This window comes from Sus scrofa, chromosome 12 (assembly GCF_000003025.6).
Source record: "Sus scrofa isolate TJ Tabasco breed Duroc chromosome 12, Sscrofa11.1, whole genome shotgun sequence".
NCBI lineage: Eukaryota > Metazoa > Chordata > Mammalia > Artiodactyla > Suidae > Sus > Sus scrofa.
Window position 1 is genome coordinate 32,867,696 of NC_010454.4, and position 25,602 is coordinate 32,893,297.

The following is a 25,602-nucleotide window of genomic DNA, read 5'->3' on the forward strand; positions in this document are numbered from 1 at the left end:
TTCTACTTTTTTTTAATAATGATTTTTATTTTTTCCATTATAGCTGGTTTACAGAGGTCTGTCAATTTTCTACTGTACAGCAAGGTGACCCAGTCACACATACATGTATACATTCTTTTTTCTCACATTATCATGCTCCATCATAAATGACTAGATAGAGTTCCCAGTGCTATACAGCAGGGTCTCATTGCTTCTCCATTCCAAAGGCAATAGTTGATGGACTACAAGCACATGAAAAAATGCTCAACATCACTGATTATTAGAGAAATGCAAATCAAAACTACCATGAGGTTCCACCTCACACCAGTCAGAATGGCCATCATTAATAAGTCCACAAATTACAAATGCTGGAGAGGGTGTGGAGAAAAGGGGACCCTCCTACACATTTGGTGGGGATGTAAATTGGTACAACCACTATGGAAAACAGTATGGAGGTACTTTAGAAAACTGTACATAGAATTATCCAGCAATCCCACTCTTGGGCATATATCTAGACAAAACTTTCCTTGAAAAAGACACATGCACCCACGTGTTCACTGCAGCACTATTCACAATAACCAAGACATGGAAACAAGCTAAATGTCCATTGACGTATGATTGGATTAAGAAGATGTGGTATATATACACAATGGAATATTACTTGGCCATAAAAAGAACAAAATAATGCCATTTACAGCAATGTGGATGGAACTAGAGACTCTCATACTAAGTGAAGTATGTTAGAAAGAGAAAGACAAATACCATATGATTTCTTTATATCTGGAATCTAATACAGGGCACAAGTGAACCTCTCCACAAAAAAGAAAATCATGGACATGGAGAACAGACTTATGGTTGCCAAGAGGGAGGGAGAAGGAGTAGGAGGGACTGGGAATTTGGGGTTAATAGATGCAAACAATTGCCTTTGGAATGGATAAGCAATGGGATCCTGCTGCGTAGCCCTGGGAATTCTGTCTGGCCACTTGTGATGGGGCATGATAATGTGAGAAAAAAGAATATATACATGTATGTGACTGGGTCACCTTGCTGTACAGCAGAAAATGGACAGAACACTGTAAATCAACTATAATGGAAAAAATAAAAATCATTATTCACAAAAAAACAAAGGCAATAATTTACATCTATTAATTAAAAGAAAGGGAATGATTTGAGAAATGGGCCTTGGGTTTATGTCAGTGCTAGAATTGCCTGCTCTAATCTGTGTGTGTTGAGGGGTGGAGATGGTGTCAGGAGAAGGAGGTTTTTGAAATAATTAAAGGCATCACTTCTGAAGAATTGGATTCCAGGTAATTCACAGGTCCGAACTTACCTCCTCTCTTCACAGCTCTCCAAATCAGTGCTACTATGTCCACTTCACAGATGAGAAAAATGAAGCCCACAGCTCTCTGTGGACAAGCTAGAATGGAAACTAAGAATTTGGGGGCTCCGAGAGATGTGCTCTTAACCTATCCTTTGTTCTGCCTGATCTAATGTAAGAAGGTGCATTGTGAAAAGGAGGGAGGGAAGCAGCAGAGAAATCTGTTTATTTACCACCTTGGAACAGAAGAAACTTTGGAAAAGCCTGACCCACAAGTCCAGGGCAGGAGGCCTTGGGCCCTAGACCTGTGCGGGGTCAGAGGGGCCTGGCTGGCTGCCTCCTTCTCCCCTCCTCTAGCAGCCCAAGCCACAGGACACAGCCTGCCAGTCTCCTCCCTTGCCTTCTTCATTAGCTGGGATTGGGACCAATTTGTGGATGCCTTTGGCGCCCCAAGGCAGTGTTTGAGTCATCTTTCCTGATGCTAAAGAAAAAAGAAAGGAGGAGACAGCCATCCCCTAGAAGACTGGAGAAGAGGAGCAGTGATGGATGGAGGCCAGAAGGGAAAGGCTCACGTCCAGAGATCATTTTAACCTGACTCTTCGCTGGGGACCTGCTCCCCCATGAGCTCATCTCCCACCACAGGCTTCAGAAAGAGGGATTGGCCTTCACTGTTTTGAGACTTATTAACTTAAGGACTTCATACCCTTCTAGCTTCCTGTTCTTCCTAGGGCTCAAAGGAAAGAATTAAAGTAGAACTCAGTAGGATTAGGGCCAGTAAAGAGGATAGGTCTCATCTCAACCCAGATGATGGGTTTTATTTGCTTCTGAATTTGACTGAGGACCGTGGGCCTCTGAAGCTGGAACAGGAGTCAGATCAGGAAAGCATGAGGGAACTAGCCTAGGGATTCTGCCTGGTGCAGAAATATAGCTCCACCATGTCCAGTGGTGGGACTTTGGGGAATTTACCTCACTTCTCTGAGGCACAGTTTCATGACATCTTATTAGAATGGAAGTAAAGTAAAGGGTTAGAAGAGTTTGTAAGCTGGAACACACCAAAATGCGTATTGTTGTTGCCATTGCCATTCAACTATGATGCCATAAAGGGTGATGATTTAAAATGCCTCACTCTATTGGGTCCTAAACACTGGAATAGCACCCTGCACCATCATTTCATCTAAATCTCCCAAGAATTCTGAAACAGTTCCTATGATGTCTTTTCTACAGATAAGGAAACTGAGCCTGAGCTCAAAGCACTTTGTCCAATATCATATAACAAAGCTCATGGCAAAGTTGGGATTGGAACACCATTATGTCTGACTGCAATGATGCACAATTACTCTTATGCCAAACACACACACACACACACACACACACACACACACAAACACACACAATGGGGGAGGAGATGGGGAATCCATGTGAACTGTGCCATGAAGGGAGGTTTCAGACACAGGGCAGAAGAAGCAAAATGGGAGCGCTGACTGTGCATCTCCCAATAGTCAGGCCCAGTGGTGAACACTGGCATACACCAATCCATGAGCTCAGAGAGAGTGTAAGGGGCCAGCATGTGGTCTCCAACTCAAAGTCAAAGAGGACACGCATCCCGAGGCTCTAAGTGTGAGTACTGTGCATGCTTCGGGTGTCTTAAGCTCCTCCTCTGTCCAGCACATACAAAAGTGAACCTAATGGTCTTGGGGAGTTACCTGCCCCCAACTGCCTCCTTGTATTACAAGACATCCCCAGAAACAACTCATTACTCAGCACATTCCTCAAAAGCTCCCCTGAAGCCCAAACAAACATGGTTTAGAAACTCAAGGTAAGACCCAGAGCACTCAGATCCCAGGGCCTCAATCTCTTTAATGTCCTTTAATGTCATTATCTAAGCCACCCTCATACCTGTCCCGAAGCAGTTGTCCTCCCTATCAGAGATCCATTGTTTCTGCAATTATCAAATTGACACACCTTTTATAAAATACTTTCCCATTCTCCACTGGAGCATGTTAAATTCACAGCTACCCTGGAAGTTTGAAGAGTATTGAAGTATATGATGTGCTCCTCCTTAGTAGGTTAGGGAACTGGGGTTCTTGGAATTCTAGGTCGGGACCTGCGCCAGGTGATACAGGTGGTAGGTGGTAAAGACTTGGCAAGGGCCAGGCTTCTCATCCCCTCATCCCTCCTTCTCCATCTAGCGCCCTTTCTCCTGAAGCAGGCTATTTGTCAAAGGCCTTTTTTTTTTTTCAGAAGCATCTTCTTAAGCATTTCCTGCATCCCCATATATATCATTATCATCCCGGCTCTACTGTGCTGCGCATGATTATTTAAGGGAAACGTAACAAGAGCTGAATTCTTCGGACAGTCGAGGTTTGCTTTCCTCCTTCACCCGTGGGTCTGTCACTGGACAGCTCCTACATTTAGCTTCATCAAGAACAAAAAAATGTCCATTGTAATGTGGGTGGTTCAACGGTACTCTTCTGATTGGTGTACAAATTCAAACATTTTTTTAAGGAAAATTGACAGTATCAAAATGGACAGATGGACAAATCCTTATATCTAATAATTCACCTCCAGGAATCAATCTATCTGAAAGATTCATGTAAGTGAGCAGAGGTCATGCATCAAATAATTCCACTGCAGCATCGTCTATAAAAATCAAAAAATGGAGAAAACCAAAACGCACTTTGTTTTTTTTTTTTTGTTTGGTTGTTTTTTGTTGTTGTTGTTGTTTTTTGTCTTTTTGCCCTTTCTAGGGCCGCTCTCACGGCATATGGAGGTTCCCAGGCTAGGGGTCAAATCGCAGCTGTAGCCACCAGCCTACGCCAGAGCCACAGCAACGTGGGATCCGAGCCGCGTCTACAACCTACACCACAGCTCACAGCAATGCCGGATCCTTAACCCACTGAGCAAGGCCAGGGATTGAACCTGCAACCTCATGGTTCCTAGTCGGATTCGTTAACCACTGCGCCACGACAGGAACTCGCACAACTTTTTTTTTAAATCATGATACATCCATGCCATGGAGGAGAATGCAGCCATTAAAAAGAATGGGCTACTCTGTTGATACTGTCATGGATATGCATCCATGTTGTTAAATAAATGAAGTTGAAAATTACATGAATAGGAGTTCCCGTTGTGGCACAGTGGAAACAAATCCGACTAGGAACCATGAGGTTGTGGGTTTGACCCCTTTGCCTCACTCAGTGGTTTAAGGATCTGGCATTGCTGTGGCTGTGATGTAGGCCAGCACCTGTAGCTCCGATTTGACTCCCAGCCCTGGAAACCTCCATATGCTATGGGTGTGGCCCTAAAAAGCAAAAAAAAAAAAAAAGAAAAAGAAAAGAAAATTACATGAATAATAGGTGTGCAATTCTTTTTTTTTTTTTTTTTTAACTTTTGTGGCCGCCCTGTGTTACATGGAGTTCCCCAGCCAGGATCAGATCCAAGCTGCAGTTGTGACCTACACCGTAGCTGTGGCAACACTGGATCTTTAACCCACTGTGGGCCAGTGATCCAACCTGTGTCCCAGTAGGAACTCCAACATGACTAATAGGATCAAACACTTTTGTTTAAAAAAAAAAGGAAAAGAAAAAAAAAAAAAAAACAAACAACTCAGATCGAGAGCCATTCCTTGGGCCTCAGGTAGAATCCCAGCCTGTCCTGGGCCTGTGATTTCAGGGAAGAGGAGGCAGGGAGAGAGAGCTGTGAGGTGCTGCCCTCGACTCCTCTTTTCTGAACATCATTAAAATTTAATTTTGAAATTTCTATTCTTAATGATCTCCTAAGAGGCCTATAAAAGACACCAACAGTGCAGATCACAAAATTGCAAGGATGACTATCCTGCCCCACTGACTGAATTGCCCCAACTCTGTACCCTCCTCTTGTATGTATGAATTTATATAATATTCTGTATAACTATTACATACAAGTACCATGGGGGAAGAATATAGACCATCAAACTAGCAACACTAGCCTCTTTAGGGAGGGATATGGGATATTTTCATGTTTTTACTTTTTATGCTGCCCTTTATTTTATTTTACTTTATCGTCTTTTTAGGGCCAAACCCATGGTATGTGGAATTTCCCAGACTAGGGGTTGAATCAAAGCTGTAGCTGCCAGCCTACACCACAGCTATAGCAACACAGGATCTGAGCCATGTCTGCAACCTACACCACAGCTCATGGCAACACCAGATGCTTAACCCACTGAGCAAGGCCAGGGATCAAATCTCATCCTCATGGATACCAGTCAGGTTTGTTACCACTGAGCTATGATGGGAACTCCCATTATTATTATTTTTTTACCATGTATTATTTTTTAATTTTTTAATTAAAAAAATAAAGTTTAAAAACCATTCAGGTAGGCACATTGGAGAAAAACAAAAACAACAACAACAAAAAACCCTTAGATATAGTCATTGCCTCCAAGTTAGAGAAACTAAACTGGGCTTCTCAGCATCCAAGCCTCACCAGACCAAATCCTAATGACAGAGCAATAGGGCACAGCAATTCCTTACAAAGCAGGTTAGCAAGGAGGGGCTGGAGAATTAGTCTGCTCTGTTTACTGACTGGAACAGTGCCTGGCTCATACTAGGCATTCTCTAAAAAAAAATTAGTGAATGTGGAATAAAGAGAGAAGAACTCGAGATTTACCCAGAAAGGCAATTTTACTTGATTTGAGCAACAGAGTTGAAGAGGCCAAACTGCGACCAAACACCAACACCTCTGAGGGCAGCTAAGACTGGTCTGTAATTAGCATATCAGGTGTTTGCCTGAAACCACCCCAAAATTGGTTTTACACATTTACTCATCAACTATCTAGTAATGTCCCTAGCACCAGTCCTTGCCCCTAAGGGGCCTCAACCAAGCACTCCAAATGGACCTATAAATTCCATGCTTGAAAATGTTAGCAGATAATACTGGTTCTGACCTCACCTGCCATAACTAACTGTGTGATCTCCTCTGGCCTCTCCCCCTCCTGAGCTGTCAAATTGGCAAGGCTTGAGCCAGGCATTGTCTTGATATATATAATTTCATATCATTAACCTCCTAAGAACAGGTTCTCAGAAATCCAGGAGCTCTGGGCCCAAGTTCCAGACACCACCACTAAATGTCACTCTATGGGTCTTTTCAGCTCAAAACTCTTGATCCTAAGCATTTCAGATTTCATCCCTGCAGCATTAGCCAGTGTCCCAAGTCAGCAAGTACCCCTTTCCTGAGGGTTTTGAGGTTCAGCCCCACCCAAATGAACCCTGATCCCAAGTTAAGACGTTTTCCTGGAGAATCTGGGGAACGCTGTACAGGAGCACAGTCCTTCCCACCCGCCCCCTGCCACCCCACTACATCCTCAGCATGTGGAAGTTCCTGGGCCAGGGATCGAACCTGTGCCACAGCATGGACCCGAGCTGCGGCAGTGACAACACCAGATCCTTAACCTGCTGAGCCACTGGGGAACTCCTAGAACACAGGCTTTCGACTAAGATCTGGTTCCAATCCCAGCTTCACCAGTTACCAGCAGGATGACCTTGAAGGAGTCACTGAATCTCTCTCAGCCTCAGTTTCCTCGGACAAAGAATAGGTCCAATAATAGCCCCTACCTCGAATCCAGTGCCTGGGAAGTCCTTAACACCATGCTGGGAGCAGGGTAGGTGCTGGAGAAATGGTAGTTCTTAATGAGTGAGGGAGGGTAAGGAAAAAAGGATGACAGTGATTCTATGGGAAACCCGAGGTTCAGCAAAGCAAAGGTGACTGAGAGTGTGCTCTCAGAACTGCAGATACTATTTCCTCCAGGTCAGGAAAAGGTAGGAGCCTCTGAAAAGTTCACAGAGCTCTAGGTTCCCCGGGCTGACTTCTGATTACAGTGTATTTCTCTTGTGTCCATTCTCCTGCACAGGGCAGCTTGAATCCATTGCCCGGAACTGGTGTGTTGCAACAGTGAATCAAAATCAATACCGCCCTTGTTACCAATTCCCTCTGCCTAAGACTTTCTCCAGCTCCCCCAATCCCAAACCAAAGCCTGACTCTGAAGGAAGGTCATTCCCCCATAGACCAAAAAACACGATTTCCCAATAGCTTTATAACCTTAGGGTCCTGGGCTGATGACCGAAAGTGTGCAAAGGCGTTATGCCCATTCTCCGGCTCTAAACTCTGGAATCCCCCAAACCTAAATGAGCTGCTGACCCGTTGCCGTGGTCCCACCCGCCCATCCATCTACCCACACAATTTCGTGTTGCATCTAACTTAGCCTGCAAAGAAACGCTGTGTGTTGGGACTCAGGCTGGTTGGGAGCGTTTGTAAAGACAAGATCCTTTCCCTTTGTGTTTGCTTTCATTTTCCCAAGGAGCTCAAACATGAAAAGTGCAATAAACTGGGAGTATCAGTGTTCACTGAAAATATCACTTCACAAGTGAAAATATATCCAAACAGCCAGTTGTAGTTTGAGAGGCTCACCCTCCTCAAAAATGCAGCTGTCACCAAAAATACATTTGAAAGCTCGCTCTCTCCCTCTCTCCTTTCCTTCTTCTTCCAGCTCTCCCTCTGTCTTGCAATTTAGCGTTAATTGCCCTGTCAGCTCTAAAGGCTGCTAATTGACGCCTTTTATTCTGCGTTAAAACTCCTGGGGAAGAAAGGAGCTCAGGGCCTGAGCTGCGCGATCCGGCCGATTTGGCACGCCTGTCTCCCAGCGAATGAGGCTGGGTGCTTCGGCACTGGGGGCAGGCGCGGGGGAGTCGCGGAGGCGGGGAGGGGGCTGGGCAGGGGTTGGAGCGTCTATTTTTAGTGAGGGTTTTATAGAGTGGATCCCTGTGGCTTGGCTCCACACTGAAATATTGTCCTCGTCTCAATGACATAAACACAGGGCAACTTGGAGATCTTGGCGCCAGCCCTGGCCGGAGCCTGTGAATGGGCAGAACGGTGGAATGAGACACAAGGAGAACCCTGCTGTAATTACAATTAAATCCGCCCCCCGCCCCCCGGTTCTCCCGGCTTCCTTAATATCGCACCAAAAAGAAAAAAGAAAAAAGAAAAAAAGAAAGAAAAGAAAAAGAAAAAAGAAAGCCTCTGCTTTTGTGTAAATAAGATGAACCGAAGTTCCTGAAAGATCTACCCAGAGGCAGCTAGTGGCATAATGACTTGGGTAAGTAAGCTTAGGTTAAGAAGAAGGCATTGGAGAATTAAACAGCCATTGGGGCATCAGTGAAAAGTAGGCAAAGTGTGGAAGGATCTGTTGGCTCCTGGAGTAAGTTGCGTGTGTCGCTGTCCTTGCAGATCATGGAGCATTCAGACCTGGCTCTGGTCCAAGAGACATTGGAACTGATAAATTGGAACCAATTAGCACAAAGTCTCAATATGATTCTCTGGAATGTCCCAGACCAGGCTGGATGAAGCTGTCGCTCTGGACTGCCTCCAACATGGAGCCACGCTTTCCAAAGCATATTTAAATATAGCCTTGCTTCCTTCCAAATGTTATCCCAACCCTCATTTTTATCCTTGGAAGCTTGGGGGGGAGGGGGATGTGCAGGGAGGGGGGTATGAGGTGGGAGTTTCATAGCCCCCATCCCCCACTCCCACAACCCTGTAAATAAATAAAAGATTACACCAAATTCCATTTGAAGTTGTCAGTCCTGGAATGGAACTTTTATCCCATTATGAATTTCATGGGTGAGACGGTTCAGACTTTGAATGTGGCTGACACCTCCATTGAAAGGCCCTAATTGCAGTTGTAGGAGTTGACTGCAGACACCACACTGTACACACCATCGCATTCCTCTGAAGAAAGAGCATCCTATGAGGGCCGCCCCGGGCCTCCCCTCGAGGCAGTAGGACTGTCAAGGTTTCACTTAAACTTTAAACCAAAGTTGCCCTATAGAAGGGCCAGGTGCTAATTTGGGATTCTGAGGTTGGACAGATTTGCCTTGGCTGACAGGGCTGTTACTATACCCAGGGGGCTGGCTGCAGTCACGCTTCAGCCTCAGAGATGACCAGGAAGAGAGCCTTTCACTCCATAGGGACTCTTGAAGGACCGCTTTGATTTTCAGAGGAACTTCCTCCAGGCCTGAGCCTGCAGCATGGTGCTGGGCACACGGGTCAGGAAGGCCATCCACTGGGAGTGCCCAGAGGAGGGGACTCCTCACTTCACCCCCTTCACCCCCTGAATCCAATGTCCCCTGAGGCAGACCATGCCAAGAAGGAGAGCCTGAGATGGGGAGCAGTTTGTGAAGCTGTTCTCCTCCTCCCTTCTCCCTGGACACCAAGGATGTGTGTGTGTGTGTGTGTGTGTTAAAATACACAAAATGTAAAATTCACCATTTTAGCCATTTGTAGCTGTAGAGTTCAGTGGCATTAGTGACAAGTTTCCCTCGGGTGCCACTGTCACCATCCTCCATCTCCAGAATGTCTCATGGTCCCAAACTGAAACTCCGCCCACCCCAACCCTGACTTGGCCACCACCAAGTGGCATCTCTATGAATCTGACTGTTCTAGATACCTTATATAAGTGGAATTGTAAAGTATTTGTCCTTTGGTGCCTGGCTTATTTCACTTAGCATCACTTCCTCAAGGTTCCTTCATGTTGTGGCATATGTCAGAATTTCCTTCCTTTGTAAGGGTGAATAATGTTCCATTGTATGTATACACCACATTTTGCTTCCCCTTCCATCCGTTGAGGGGTGCTCGGATCATTTCCACCTTTTGCTATTGTGAGTAATGCTGCTATGCACATGGGTGTACAAATATCCCAGTCCCTGCGTCCAGGTCTTTGGAATATATACCCAGAGATGGAATAGCTGGATCAAATGGTCATACTATTTTTAATTTTTTAAGGAATGGCAATACTGTTTTCTATAGCAGTGGCATCATTTTACATTCCCACCAGCAGTGCAGAAGGGTTCCAATTTCTCTACACCATGTCAACACTTCTTTTCATTATATGTGTGTACATACAATAGCCACCATATTGGTTTGTTTTTTTTTGTTTTTTTTTTTTTTGTCTTTTTGCCATTTCTTGGGCCGCTCCTGCGGCATATGGAGGTTCCCAGGCTAGGGGTCGAATCGGAGCTGTAGCCACCAGCCTACGCCAGAGCCACAGCAACACGGGATCCGAGCCGTGTCTGCGACCTACACCACAGCTCACGGCAACACCGGAACCTTGACCCACTGAGCAAGGGCAGGGACCGAACCCGCAACCTCATGGTTCCTAGTCGGATTCGTTAACCACTGCTCCACGACGGGAACTCCCATATTGGGTATTTGATCTAGTATCTCATTGTGATTTGGGACACCAAGTGTATGTATTTATTTTGTATTTATTTTAATAGCTCTCTTTCTCTTTTTAAAGAAATATAAATACACATAAATACCCACTAAATACTTCACACTCCCCCTCTCCCTAAAGATAATCACTGTCTCCAGGTTGATGTGTGTTATTCCCATTCATTGTAAGCTTTACCACAGATATTTGCATCCATTAATAATTCATACCACTATCTTGTAAGTCACCTTGGATTCCATTTTTGTGTCTTTCCTCAACACCACTTTCTGTATTTACTATTTGTATAAGGAACACCAGAAGCAGAATCCCAGATGAAACAAAAGAGGCCATCAAGAATCGACCCCAAAGCTTACCGAGCAGAGGTAAGCCACAGCTATGCCACTTTCTATTTGAGTGAACTTGGTCACGTCACTTGACTTCCCTGAATTTTAATGTCCTCTCTCACTTATAAACTGAGATGTTTTGAGGACTAAATGATATAACAAATATAGTGCATTATACCAGGCACACAGCTGGAACTCAGTAATTGGTAAGAAAGCAAAAGAGAAAAAGCCATGAGCATCAATTCTGTTGTTGCGCTCTGCCTCTGCCCTCCTGTCACTCACTCAGGCACCCCCTCACTGCTCTTACCCACATCTTCACCCTGCCATGGGGTAGGACAGACCATATGCAGAGGTATAAGATTTACCCTTTATGGAGTCCCCTGTGGCTCAGCAGAATAAGGACCCTTGAGGATGTGGGCTCAATCCCTAACCTCACTCAGTGGGTTAAGGATCCAGCATTGCCACAAGCTGTGGCATAGGTCAGAGATACGGTATCCAGTGTGGCTGTGTCTCTGGCATAGGCCTCAGCTGCAGCTCTAATTCGACCCCTATCCTGGGAACTTCCATATGCTTCAGGTGTGGCCATAAAAAGAGAGAGAGAGAGAGAGAGAGAGATTTACCCTTTACTAAAATGTTGATTTAAGTTATGGGAGGGAGGGTCCTCCTTAACCCCCTTCCCCACCTCCCAGAGGGCAATGGAGACTGGAGGAAAGTGAGGAAGGAGGGAGGGAAGCCTGAAATGTTCTGCCAAGTACCCTACTTGGGGAAGGACATTCAGCTCAGGTCCTGAGCCTGGCTACAGAGACTGTAATCCAATACCTTAATCCATTTCTTCTTCAAAGCATTGCCCTGTGTGCCAGGTGGACAGAACCCTAGTGATGTCGACCTGCCCCTGGGAAACTTTTGCATTGGACTGCATCTCTCAGGCTGGGAAAAGAATACCCAAAGGGGTGACTTTGACCCGGTTATCTGGACAGTCGTGGCTATGGCATGACAGCTTCGAGTACCTAAAGGATGTTTAGGGAATTGCACCTCGTCAGTGTTGACAGGGAACCCAACCATTGATTCAGCAACCCCCAGCGAGTGCAGACTGAGCCAGATGGTGTGCAAAGCTCTTTGGCTATGCAAAGAAGAATCAGACACGAAGGGGAAACTTCGGAGAGATTAGTGCTCTTCTGCCCTTTTGGAAACTCTTCTGAATCCACCTCTCTGAGAAGACAGCCAGGACTGAGAGCAGTAGGGGCAGAAGGGAGAGAAAATAGTTCCCAGAAGGACTGAGATCTGGGGTCTCAAGCATGGGGGTGGGGGCCTCTACCATCTTCCTTTCCAAGGGCGTGGACTGAGTTTAGCCTGACATGTCACAGCAGCTGTGCTTCCCCAGAATGAGCTGGGATTGCTCAACTACTCCTGACCCCCCACCCAAGCTGCAGCTTCCTGGGACCGAGCCAACCTCTCCTCACCCCTTCCTCTGCCCTGGCTTGCTCCTGCTGCCAAAGACAGCAGACCTCAAGATACCGAGCTGCTAATTTGTGAGGATTCAGGCTGCTGAAGGTGTTGGTACAAACTAGGCTGTCTCCCGTTCAGCGTGGGCAAGTCATTGTGCATACCAGTTAAATAATAAAGCAGCTGTTTTGGCCAACTTGGTATTTTTCTTTTCCGAATACCTATGAGGCACCTAGTTTATAAGAAAAGATCAAACAGAAGCCATTGCTGTCCAGATTTGCAGCATTAATTCACCCCCCCCCCCAGTTTCCCTCTACCCACTACCGGGATCCATTGTGATCCCCAAAGGCAATTAACAAGCTCAGGGATTCAGTCACTCGCTACACACCCACTGTACCCCAAACACAGTGCTAGGCACTGGGAACAGAGAGGCGAACTCCCATAAAGAGCTTATGTCTAGCAGTCAAGACAGACAACTGCCCAGAGTGCAACCTGGTAATCAGTACCTAGAGGAAGATCCAGATGGCGTGGGAGCTGAGAAGAATGAGCCATGCGTTCTGCCCAGAGGGAACTAAGAATGGAGGAGGTGATGCTTTAGTAGAATCTAAAGGTTACAAAGGATTGTGCAACAGAGAGAGTGGACAGAGCCTATAAGGACAGGCAGCCAGGCTATGCGTAGAGACCTCCAAGGAGTTCTAGACAAGCTACATAGAAGATGTACAGGGAGGGGAGTTCCCATCGTGGCTCAGTGGTTAACGAATCCGACCAGGAACCATGAGGTTGAGGGTTCGATCCCTGCCCTTGCTCAGTGGATTAAGGATCCGGCGTTGCCGTGAGCTGTGGTGGAGATGCGGCTCAGATCCTGCGTTGCTATGGCTCTGGCGAAGTTCAGAGGCTGCAGCTCCAATTAGACCCCTAGCCTGGGAACCTCCATATGCCATGGGAGTGGCCCAAGAAATGGCAAAAAGACAAAAAAAAAAAAAAAAAGAAGAAGAAGAAGATGGACAGGGAGCGAAGAAAGAGGCTGGGGAAGGAGATCAGGTCGGATTGGGAAAGTCCCCTAATGTCATAACATTATCTGGCGAGTGACCATGAGAATCCTTAGACATTTTGCAACAACTGTTAAAGCTGTATGTAGACATTTCTACATACAACTTTATTTTAGCCTGTTTCTCTTTCAAGAATGCTAAGACCTTGGGAGAAATAAAAGGGGTTACTTTGGTGCAATTCAGTGGGAAGCTTCATGCCTTGGGTGGGCCAGTGCTATTCGCAAGCCTCCTTCTTCTGTGGGGACTCAGGGAATCTTTGGTGGGAGAGGGGGGGCCTTACCTAGGACCCTAAGAGCTGCGGAATGAAGAAGAGCTGCTGTCAGAAACAAGTCAGAGACCTCATCAGACCCCCACTCCACAACCAGTCACAGCCCTGGGGTCCCTGACAGAGGACAAGTGCCCATAGCTTGCCAAGCTGTCAAAATATTTAGAAGAAGCACATTGAAATCACAGACAGAACAATAGGACTACCTCAGAAGTAAACGTTCATGCTGTAGAAGCAGCCTAAGTCATAAACATTTAGTCTCAAATGTAGCTGCCTCTCCTCCTGGGCTGGGGGCTTGAAGAAGAAAAAAAAAAAAAAAAAAAGCAGAGTTCTATAAAACGTGATCTGCCAGGATTTTCTTACCCCCGTGGCATGATAATTACGATGCCTCTTATTACATTTAAAGGCTCATCTGTGGTGACTCAAATCCTCCAGGAGGTGAAGGAGGCAGCTCTGCATTTTTCTCAATGTATTTTGCTGAACCACTGCAGTAATTCACTTTTAAAACACATCGAAGTGAAAATGAGGTTGGAACCACAACCTTGCCTCATTACCAGCCCTCCCCCCGTCCCTGCCACCTCCGGGCACTTCAAGGGCCTTTCTCCCAGCATTTTAGGGATTATCTTGGCGAGTTTAATCAAGCTTTACATTAACTAGTTAACATGGTTAAGCCTTTGTGTGAGGAAAGACACGCTTGTCTGAAATTGTAGTGCACCAGGATCATTTTGTAGGGAGGAGACCAAGAGGCCCAGATGTGGGCCTCGGTTCTAATCTTAGCCATTTCTCCATCATGGGTGAGGAAAAAATTAATTTATATGTATCCAAATAATTTATATAACTAATTTTTTTCTGAAAATCCTGTAAATAATGAATCATACCTCAGGAAAATCCCACGTTGAAATGTAAGTATGAAACACAGCCCCAACCTTGCTGGTGAAGGACAGCCACTGTTTTCCTTACTTCTATTTGTATTTTAATTAATACATTTCCTTACCACCTTAATTAATTGTGCCAAAGAAAAGATTGGAAAATTGTCGAGGTAGGTGGAGGATGCCTGATGGGTTCGAAGGAAGGTAGGAAATGCTTTGAGAAATTTAAGGAGGTGGTTTTCATAACTTTGAAGCCTCTCTTTCATTTCTGTTGATATGTTTCGTGAATGGCGTTCATTACATGCCATGATCTTCTTTGTCTTAATTGAGGGCTTTTTTTTTTTTTTTTTTTTTAAATGAAGCTGGGTAAAGACTCTAAGGTGAAACCTTAGATATAAGAAAAATAACAGCAGTTGGGGGTTTCAAAGACATTGTTTGTCTTGAAAGTTATGTGAGGAAGCTTGATCAAAAGACTGGTTTTACTACAGTCATGCTCCATTATGGAGGCTGGACTGTGGGCGGGGTGGGGGAGGGGAGGATGAAATGAGCTCCTGCCTGGACCAGGTTGTCAAAAGTCACTGGCCAGAGTAAATCTCCCTAGCCTGCTGGTACCAAGGACCTTTGAAGTAAGCCAGATATGGATGGGACCAAGAGAATCAGGAAGAGCCCAACAAAGAGCAATGCCTTAGGAAGCACTGAGCTAAGAAGCATCTCTCTACCTCCTTAGATGATCCCGAAGTCAAAGAATATGGCCTTAGGAAGCTCCCTCACAGAGGTGAGGGACCTCAGTTTCCCTATCTATAAAATAAGGAGATAATTGCCCCTATTCCCGAAGCTCCTGAAAGATGTAGATGAGAAAATGTTTGTAAGGCAGGCAGTAAATCCCTGGCACAGGTTAAACTTAGATTCTTGTTTCTAAGACTGGCGACTGGGAGAGAAAGCCTCTTTCGTAATCCACCACCGGGACCCTGTTCTCCAAACTCTCGATTTAGGTGACTTATTTCCAGTACCCTGCCCCCACCCCAAACTCATTCCAGACTGCGGGGTTGAGATCAAGCGTGAGATTGGGTTTTGGGTGCATTTTAGTTTAGTTTTGTTTTTCAGCCCGGTGGTGGGTTTGGACGTGGGTATCACTTTATTTTGAAAGCCATCGGATTTCCCTGTAGATGCCTGAGACGGGAGATTAAAGTGTCATGAAACAGTGTCTGTCACACACTTACGTGAGTGCAAATACACACTCACCGCTGCACACAAAAGCTCCTCAATGGGCTGCTCCCTCACTACACCATCACCCATGAGCGCTGAACCATTTAACTAAACCTAAAACAAAGATCATCCAAGAAGTCAGCCTTACCCTGCAGCCTAGTGCTGGCTTCAAAACTCTTTCCAACACATAGAAATCGAAATGCCATGTCCAGCTTTTCTGATGCCTGATAGTTGCTTTGGGGGCAAGTTGTTGCCTCTAAATTCACTGATTTTCATCTTTCATTGATTTTTTATGATTGCTTTCTTTCTTTTAAGCAGATTTACATAAAAAATCACATAACGTGGTGTGAGGTTCTCTTCCTTCCGTACCTCACCCCCTTTCCCCGTTCTTTAGCAGTAATCATTATAATTAATGATTGATAGCATATTTGTAGGGATTTCTGCCAGCACATAAAATAATCCCTGCATAGAGATTAAAAGAAAGCGTTCTAGGGCTAAACAGCCTAGACTTCAATTAGAATAAAGTTTTGTCTTTGTTTTTTAATAGGGGCTGTCTCCAAATATTTAGGACCTATAAGCACCATATTGATATGGTTTCCAAGGTTTCTTTCAAGTATTTCTAATGGATTTTAAATTGCTTAAGACCCTTGATGGCCCACTGTATAAGTCCCTGCCTTCAATCCTCAAGCCCCAACACTTAGCATTGCCAGCTTGTTACAGAATTCAGATTGTGTTCCCCTCCCCCACTGCCCCAAATGTCATCTGGCCAGTGCCCCCCTCCTCACTCCTTTAGCCTGTGATCTCCTATTGGTCTTTGGACATCGAATTTCCTAAGGAGACTTTCTGGATCTTCATTCCACACCAACATGTCTAGGCTTCGTCATGGCAATTGACATCTTGACTTGTAATCTTTGGTTTATTTTCCTTTTTTTTTTCCCCCTCCCAATTGTCTTTGAGAGTATCTGCAATCGGGGTCTGTGCCTGGTGAGATGGATGAATAAGACTGATGAATGACAGGAGGCGGTCAGAGTGAGTCATTCCAAGTCTGCACTGATACTCGGATGGTGAGGAGACAGAGTTAGAGGTTAGGAAAAAAATGCAGAGACCTGAGACTGTTGTGTTAGGTGGATTCAGTAGCCGGAATCTGTGAGTCGTCCCACCCACCTCAAATAGGGGTGGTTTTCACTTTATTTTTCACTCCATTGAGTTCCTGTCTCCTTGTTATCTTGAGTCTTTGAGGGGATAAGGGAGACTAGACCATATTATCTCAATAAACATCTATCGGAGGCAGCAGGATGAGAGGATGTGGGGGAAATGGGAGCGTAGGTTGAGATGAATGCTTGTGTGTTTGATGGGGTTGGGGGCTGTGTGTAAATTCCTCTTGGTAGGTGGCTAAGAGGGACCGTCTCCAGGACAGCCTGAGTGGCAAAGGGAGACGCGGGGCGACAGGGAGCATGTAGAGTGTGTGTGTGTGTGTGTGTGTGCACATGCAGGTGTGCCCCTTGGTCTTTCCCCTGTGTGTTGTGCTGCGGGAGGTATGCTCATCAGCCGATGCATCAGTGTCTGCAAAGTGTGCACCTGTGCAAATCCATAAGGGTGAAGAATGGCAAGTGGGAAGCAAGTTCTAGAACATTTAGAGTTTTTGCTTCTCTTATTGGTGACAGTTGTGTTTTCGCAGAACTGCCCCGCCATCATTTCGGAAAATCCTTTCTTAAGCTACCCATGCTCTAGCTGTAGCATTCCATTTATTTTCCTTTTGAAATACTGGGTCACATATGGTAACAGTCCACAATTCAGAAGCAAGTTGTGTCTGATTTTTAAAGGTATGTAGTATGCCTGTATTTGCAGAGGGAGTGTGCGCCTGTGCCTGTACGTGTGTTAAGCAATGAATGGAGAGAAATGATGAAACGATTCCCTTTCTGGATGAAAACCTCAGGTCCAGCCAGACCCAGACCCCAGCCCAAGAAAGGCAAGACGAAGCCAGGGAGAGCTGAAAGGCCAAGGCAGAGGCAGCACACACTGGCAAGGCAGGGGCAGAAGACGGCCTGTCGGCATCGCCCCCACCCACCCCCAGGCCCCCCACATCAGGGCAGGCTAAACATGAGGAGGCTTCTGTCTCCAGGGCTGGAAGAGAGGCGCCCTCGTTAAAACTCAGATAAACAGTTTATCAGGAGATGAATGAGCCACCGGGCTCCAGAGTCGGCTCCCCTTCCCCAGCGTGGAGCCTGGCGGGGTGGGGGCAGCAGGCGGAGCAGGAGCCAGACTGGGGAAGGGAAGGCGCTGTCAGGGCTGGAAGAGGCGCTTTCCTCCTTTGGCCTTTAGCCTTGTCTCTATTCCTAGAAAGGCCTGTCTCCTTTATTTACCCATTTTCCCACCCCGGGATTTGGAGTAAGCTTCCCTCTTTCTATCCACACCCACGCTAGTCAGAACTTTTTTCTAACTAGAATCCCATCACCAAAAAAATTCACCCTCAAAAAATCTGACTACAGGAATTCCCTTGTGGTGCATCAGGTCAAGGATCTGACGGTGTTATTGCAGTGGCCTGGATCACTGCTAGAAGCCTGGGTTCAATCCCTGAGCCGGGGAACTTCCACATGCTGAAAAAAAGTTGGGCTGTAGAAGTTCCCGTCGTGGTGCAGCAGAAATGAATCCATGAGGTTCGGGTTCAATCACTGGCCTAGCTCAGTGGGTTAAGGATTCAGCATTGCCCGTGAGCTGTGGTGTAGGTCGCAGACGCTGCTCGGATCTGGCGTTGCTGTGGCTCTGGCATAGGCCGGTGGCTACAGCTCCAATTCGGCCCCTAGCCTGGAAACCTCCATATGCCATGGGTGAGGCCCTAAAAGGACAAAAGACAGGAAAAAAAAAAAAAAAAAAACTTAGGGCTGTATTGCGAAGCTGCACTGGCCCCTACCCTGGCTGTGAGTCCTGAACTGGCCAGTGTTCCCCCAGCCTCCTGTAGGCCATAGGGAATCCACCACTCTGCCATCCTAGAAGCCACCTCCATTCTCACATTCCTCCTGCAGCCAGGAGAAGGAAGAGACAAGTTTTGTGCCTGACTTTTCCTCCTTTTGCTATGTTGGGTCAAGTCCAAAATTGCCATCACTGAGAAAAAGTCCATCAAATTCAACATTTATGGAACCCAAGAAATAGTCAGAATCTGAAGGTGTTGATTTTGATGGGCTTGGGATGATGTGGCACCTATCATGCTTCCTCCTTGGTGGTGCCTTATGCTCCCTTGACCTCTCTGTGTCATGCAGCCCCTGAGAGATAAAATGACTTGCCCAGGGTCACACGGCTAGTAGGTTGCAGGTTTTCCAATGTCCTACTCCATGGCCTTTGCACATCACTCACAGCTGCCTCAGGTCTATGCTTCCAGGGCCAGAAAAACAAGATTATTGAATTGCTCTTAGAATCAGCTGGACATAAGAAAAGATACATAAAAGCACCCTCAGGGGCCTCTTGCCTTGATGGGGTGTTGCTGAAACAGTTGTTCAAAAGAGTTCTTCAGTATCCCTTAGCCAAGAATGGCTACATGATTCACCAGATTCTTCCTATGTGGGCTGCCAAGGCCCAAGTCCCTGGCCAATCCCCTGCTCAAGTCCATCTTGTTCCCCCTGATCAGAGAGCTGAGCTAACAGCCATCCTTCCTTTGGCCAGTCTCCCATCCCACGGCTTCCTTTTGAATAATTACACCCTCTTTGTTCTGCTTGTCAAGCTCCCTCTTCAAATAGAGGTGCAAAAGCATTGAAATGGGTCGGTTGTTGAGTCCCCCAAGAAATTCCAGTCTCCCTCCCCCAAACTCCTGAAAGCCAATGGCCACAGAGAATAGTTCAATTGCACCTGCTGAATGGATAGAAAGCAGGCCCCAAAGCACTAGAGTTGATTCCAGCAGCATCCCAGCCCCTTTAAGCCCCTCTGGCTCAAGCCAGTTGTGGGGTTCTTGGAAGAACTAACATGTGTTGAAAGTTGATTGCCCACTCTATACTCTGCCCCAGGTGCTGTGCTAAGACGGACATTTTTTTTTTTTTTTTTTTTTTTTTGTATTTTTAGGTCCACACCCTAGGCATATGGAGGTTCCCCAGCTAGGGGTAGAATGAGAGCGGTAGCTGCCAACCTACACCAGAGCCACAGCAATGCAGGATCCAAGCCTCTCTGCAACCTACAGCACAGCTCATGGCAATGCCGGATCCTTAACCCACCAAGCGAGGCCAAGGATCAAACCCGCATCCTCATGGGTACTAGTCAGGTTTGATAACCACTGAGCCACGATGGGAACTCCCAAGCCGGACATTCTTTTTTTTGTTTGTTTGTTTGCCATTTCTTGGGCCGCTCCCATGGCATATGGAGGTTCCCAGCCTAGGAGTCGAATCGGAGCTGTAGACAACAGCCTACGCCAGAACCACATCAACACAGGATCCGAGCCGCATCTGCAACCTACACCACAGCTCATGGCAATGCTGGATCCTTAACCCACTGAGCAAGGCCAGGGATCAAACCTGCAACCTCATGGTTCCTAGTCGGATTCATTAACCACTTCGCCACGACGGGAACTCCCTCCCCAAGCTGGACATTCTTTATCTGCTACAGATAACACAGTTCTGAGAGTTGTGTGCTATCCCCATTTTACAGACGAAGAAATAGAAGTTTGGAGTTAAGATGCCCATGTTGAGAAGCTGGTGAGTGTCAGGTGCGGCCCTAAAAAGCAAAAAATTTTCAAAAAACAAAAATGAATAAATAAAATTTCAAACAGTCAAAGGACAGCATGAAATTGTAATAGTTACCAAAAGTGGGCATGGGTTTTAAAACAGTTGTGAAACATTGGTCTATGCCATGAGGGGAATTTATAGATTTTCTTCTCCACATCCTTTTAATGTTTTCTTCATCTGCTTCTCATATCCCCCTTAACTGGACTACAAATGTTTTGGATGGTGGTAATCAATTGTGAGTTTTCTCCTTTGTGTCCCCCCCCACCCCATGGTCTTCTCCCAGGGGACACTCTATGAACAGGTCACCACCCAATCTATTGTCTAAAATGGTTTGTTTTTCATTCTCAAGGGAACTGTTTTGCTGAGGAGTCAAATCTAGCCCCCTCCCCAAAATAAACGACTGAAGGATCTGGGGTGGTTTTCAAACAAAAATAGGTGATTTGAATGGGAGGAGAGGAGACTGAGGGAACAGAAAACAACACAAGAAAATGTCACTAACTGGAACCCATCATCTCCGGAGGCCTGGGCTAGAATTTAACCTTTGAACCCTTTACTGAAAAATTATTCTCTTAATTAATTCACAGCAGTGGCAGAATTGCTCTGGAACATTTACTCTTCCTAAGAAAATAAACCAGTGCCAAGCCCCATAAAGCACATCAAAAAGAAAAGAGTACTGCTTAAGAGCCTACTGTGTGCCAGGTTCTGCAGATTTAAGGCAGGTTATTGAAGAATTAATGCAATTCAAACAACCAATTGGCCGGTTTTATCTCCCATCTTCATCAAAGCAAGATTTCTTTGTAAGCAGTGCCTTGAGAGTCTAATTCTAGTTATTCTCTAGACTTGAAAGTTTAAGAAAATGTTTTCAGATGAAACTGGCCATCTCTCTGAATTGCTGGGGTTTTGCAAAAAGACTGTACCACCGTGAAACAAAGTGTGTTTGCTTCCGGCTGCGGGGTGGACTGCGGGAGCAGGGGAGGGGATGTAGCACAGGTTGAAAGGAAAAGTCAGATCTTTGAGGAAATAAAATGGAGTGATTTAGGCTGTCACAAGGAGACCTAACTCCACTTTGCGCATCACTGGTGAATGCTTGAGTCACCCACGCCAAGTCTCTCTTCTCTAGCATTTTCCGGACTCCAGTCTCAGCCACCACAAAGGAAACTGAGTTTGACTTGTGAAGCGCGGATCCAGTTCCTCATTCAAGGGAAAATTAACCGGAAGTGTCATTTCAATATCCATCTCCCATCAACAAGAAACTGCTTCTGTAAGAGAAAACGTCATGGAGGTTTATCTACAATCACATAGGTAGGACCGGAAGAGTAATGTAGTTACGGCACAAATGCAGAAAGTAAGGTGTGTGGTGCTGCAAAAGTGACTTCTCTGAGGTTAACGTGGTTGTATTAGGGTGGACCTCAGCCAGGACTCAGGTCCCCTATTGCCAGTTCATCTTTTAACAGCCAGAACAAACCTCTCTCTCTCTCTCTCTCTCTCACACACACACACACACCACCACACACACGATGACATGGACAGAGAAGCAGAAACCGAGTTGGGCAGAGTGGACAGCAGACAAACCCACCTCACAAGGCCGCCCCCGCCAGTGCCGGATGCAGGACTTGCAACGGGCCAGCAGAGGGCGCGCCGCCCCCAGGGAGCCGAGAGAGGCGGCCGCGCGGAGCACCGCAGGCGAGCCGGACGCGCCCCTGCAGCTCGGCCACTCAGGGTGCAAGACCCGGCCAAGGAAGAGGAGGAGGGTGAGAAGCAGACCCCCCTTGTGGGCCCGGGTAACAGACCGGCTGGAGAGCTTCCTAGGAATTACATCACGCTGCGCAACGCTGCGGCTCCCGGACTTCGTCGGCTCAGAGTGTGTCTGTGTGTCTGTGTGTGTGCCTGTGTCTGTCTGTGTCTCTCTGTGCCTGTCTGTTTGTATGCGCGCGCGCTGGGGGGAGGGGGAGGGGACTTAGACCGAGCCCGGGAGAGAGGAAAGCAAGACGCGCCCCGGGGAAAAACCTCCAGGCACATGGAGAAATTCCTTGCACCGAACTGCATGGAGAAACGAGCCCCCAGCACTTCCCCGCAGCTCTCCTCCCGGTGCAGAGTACCCAGCTAGCGAGAACCCTCTCGGCCCCACCTCTAGCACCCCCCCAAAACCGGCCCTGCACCCTCCAGCCCAGCTCCAGCGCCGCCGCGAGCTTTCCCCAGGACTGGCCCTGGCGGGGCGCCTAGAGCCCCAGTTGCATTGCTCCAGGAGAAAGGAGGGGGGCGGTGCATTTTGCAGGAGGAGGAGAAGGGGGGTGGGTAGTGGGGGAGAGAGAAAATTGCGCGGAGACCTGCCAAGCGCCACCGCCGCCGCCGCCGCCGCCGCCACCGCCGCTGCCGCCGCCGCCGCCGCCGCCTGTGAGCTCCGGCGGGCAGCCGGACTGTCGGCTTCCCGGGGCATCTGGGTCCGGCGGGGCACAGCCCGGGAGCTGCCGAAGCCGCCGCCGCCGCCTCCGCGGCGAGTGCAGGAGGCTTCCCCCGGAGCTTGTGCCGATCCAGCTCCTCGGGGGTGGAGAAGTGGGGGGTGGGGTTGTTGTTTGGGGGGAAGAAGGGGGAGGGGGCAACGCCGAGAGAGTCAGTGGTTTCCATGGTGATGGAGCTGAAAGTGCAGGAAATTTAAAGGCTTGGACCCTGTGAGACAGACAAACCGGTGCCAACGTGCGCGGACGCCGCCGCCGCCGCCGCCGCTGGAGTCCGCCGGGTAGAGCCGGCCGCGGAGCCACGAGCAGGCGGAGGGAAGTGCCCCTAGGACCAGCTCAGCCCGCGGCGCTGCACAGAGCGGCCGGACGACGAGCAGCGAGAGGAGGAGGCGGGGAGAGCGGCCAGTCCACGCGCCCTGCGCCGCCGCCGGCCCGGGAAGGCAGCGAGCAGCCGGCGCCCCCGTGCCCGCGGTCGCCCTGGAGTAATTTCGGATGCCCTGCCGCGGCCGCCTACCCGAGTAGACCCGGGAGAGGAGTTGCGGCCAACTTGTGTGCCTTTTTTCCGTCCCAGTGGGAGCCGGCGCTGAGCGAAGGGCTCTGCCGGCGACTCATGCTGCCGGCCCTGCGCCTGCCCAGCCTCGGGTGAGCCGCCACCGGAGAGACGGAGGAGCGCGGCGGCGCAGCGGGCTCGGCGTGCTCTCCTCCGGGGACCCGGGACGAAGCAGCAGCCCCGGGCGCGCGCCGGAGGCATGGAGCGCTGCCCCAGCCTGGGGGTCACCCTTTATGCCCTGGTGGTGGTCCTGGGGCTGCGGGCGGCACCGGCCGGCGGCCAGCACTATCTCCACATCCGCCCGGCTCCCAGCGACAACCTGCCCCTGGTGGACCTCATCGAACACCCGGACCCTATCTTTGACCCCAAGGAGAAGGATCTGAACGAGACGCTGCTGCGCTCGCTGCTCGGGGGCCACTACGACCCGGGCTTCATGGCCACCTCGCCCCCTGAGGACCGGCCTGGCGGGGGCGGGGGGGCAGCCGGGGGCGCAGAGGACCTGGCGGAGCTGGACCAGCTGCTGCGGCAGCGGCCGTCGGGGGCCATGCCGAGCGAGATCAAAGGGCTGGAGTTCTCCGAGGGTTTGGCCCCGGGTAAGAAGCAGCGCCTGAGCAAGAAGCTGCGGAGGAAGTTACAGATGTGGCTGTGGTCGCAGACCTTCTGCCCGGTGCTGTACGCGTGGAACGACCTGGGCAGCCGCTTTTGGCCGCGCTACGTGAAGGTGGGCAGCTGCTTCAGTAAGCGCTCATGCTCGGTGCCCGAGGGCATGGTGTGCAAGCCGTCCAAGTCCGTGCACCTCACGGTGCTGCGGTGGCGCTGTCAGCGGCGCGGGGGCCAGCGCTGCGGCTGGATTCCCATCCAGTACCCCATCATTTCCGAGTGCAAGTGCTCATGCTAGAACTCAGGGCCCCCTGCCCGCACCCGGACACTTGATCGATCCCCACCGACGCCCCCCGCACCGTCTCCAACCAGTTCCACCACCCTCTAGCGAGGGGATTCAATGAACTTTTTTTTTTTTTTTTTTTTTTTTGGCTACAGAGACCTAGCTTTCTGGTTCATGTAATGCACTGTTTAACTGTGTAGGAATGTATATGTGTGTGTATATACGGTCCCAGTTTTAATTTACTTATTAAAAGGTCAGTATTATACGTTAAAAGTTACCGGCTTCTACTGTATTTTTAAAAAAAATTTAAGCAAAAGGAAAAAAAAAAAGAACAGAGAAAAGAGAGACTTATTCTGGTTGTTGCTAATAATGTTAACCTGCTATTTATATTCCAGTGCCCTTCGCATGGCGAAGCAGGGGGGAAAAGTTATTTTTCTTAAAGTACAAAGAGAGGGGAGAACTTTTGTAGAAGGACTTTAAAAAGCTATTTTCCATTCTTCGGAAAGTGTTTTGGTTTTCCTTGGACCTCGAAGAAGCTATAGAGTTCAATGTTATTTTACAGTTATTGTAAATATAGAGAACAAATGGAATGACTAATCATTGTAAATTAAGAGTATCTGCTATTTATTCTTTATAATATCCCGTGTAGTAAATGAGAAAGAAGTGCAGAGCAGGATTAAAGAAAACCACTAAAATCGACTGCGCTCGACACTGCGATTCTCTGTGTTGGTGATTGATGGGGGCGGGGGGGGTGGGGAGGCGGGGTGGGAGGGGCGGGTAGGGGGTGCCTCTGTGCTTACTACGCCTGTTGGGAAAAGGGGCTCATCCCCATTTCTGGTGTGATGGAGGTGACCGTTCAGTTTTTCTTGGGGGGGGGGCCTATTCTCAAACTCCTCACTTGAGCATCACGTGGCCTCCGCCCAGTCTCCCAGCTTTTTCTTCCTATGTCACTAAAGCTCGGCCCGTCGTGACCTCGACACCCAGCCGGCCCCCTGGAGCTGACCCCAGGCTGGGCTAAGGGGCGGGGGGGAGGGTGGGCGGCCGCTTTGTCCTGCCTGACAGGCCCTTCACAATGGGGACACGTGTCTTTCACACCTACCCTGGGGGCGGAGTGCCGCTGAAACTTGACCCCCGAGGAATGGGGGGGGGCGAGATCAGAGCGCGCCCACCCAGATCCCGCCACCCCTCCCACCTCGCACCCCCCACACCTCAATATCCAGCCCGCGTTAACCCTTTGCACTCCCGGAAGCTATGGTTGTGCTAGCTGAGGCGATCCCTTGGAATCAAGACACA

The 25,602-nt window shown here is 48.3% G+C and overlaps 1 protein-coding gene across 1 annotated transcript; it reads left to right on the plus strand.

The window, feature by feature from the left end:
* NOG (noggin) lies at positions 23,626-24,511 on the plus strand. The gene is given in 1 exon segment (NM_001143691.1): positions 23,626-24,511. A coding segment is annotated over 1 exon segment (699 nt). The 3' UTR covers positions 24,325-24,511.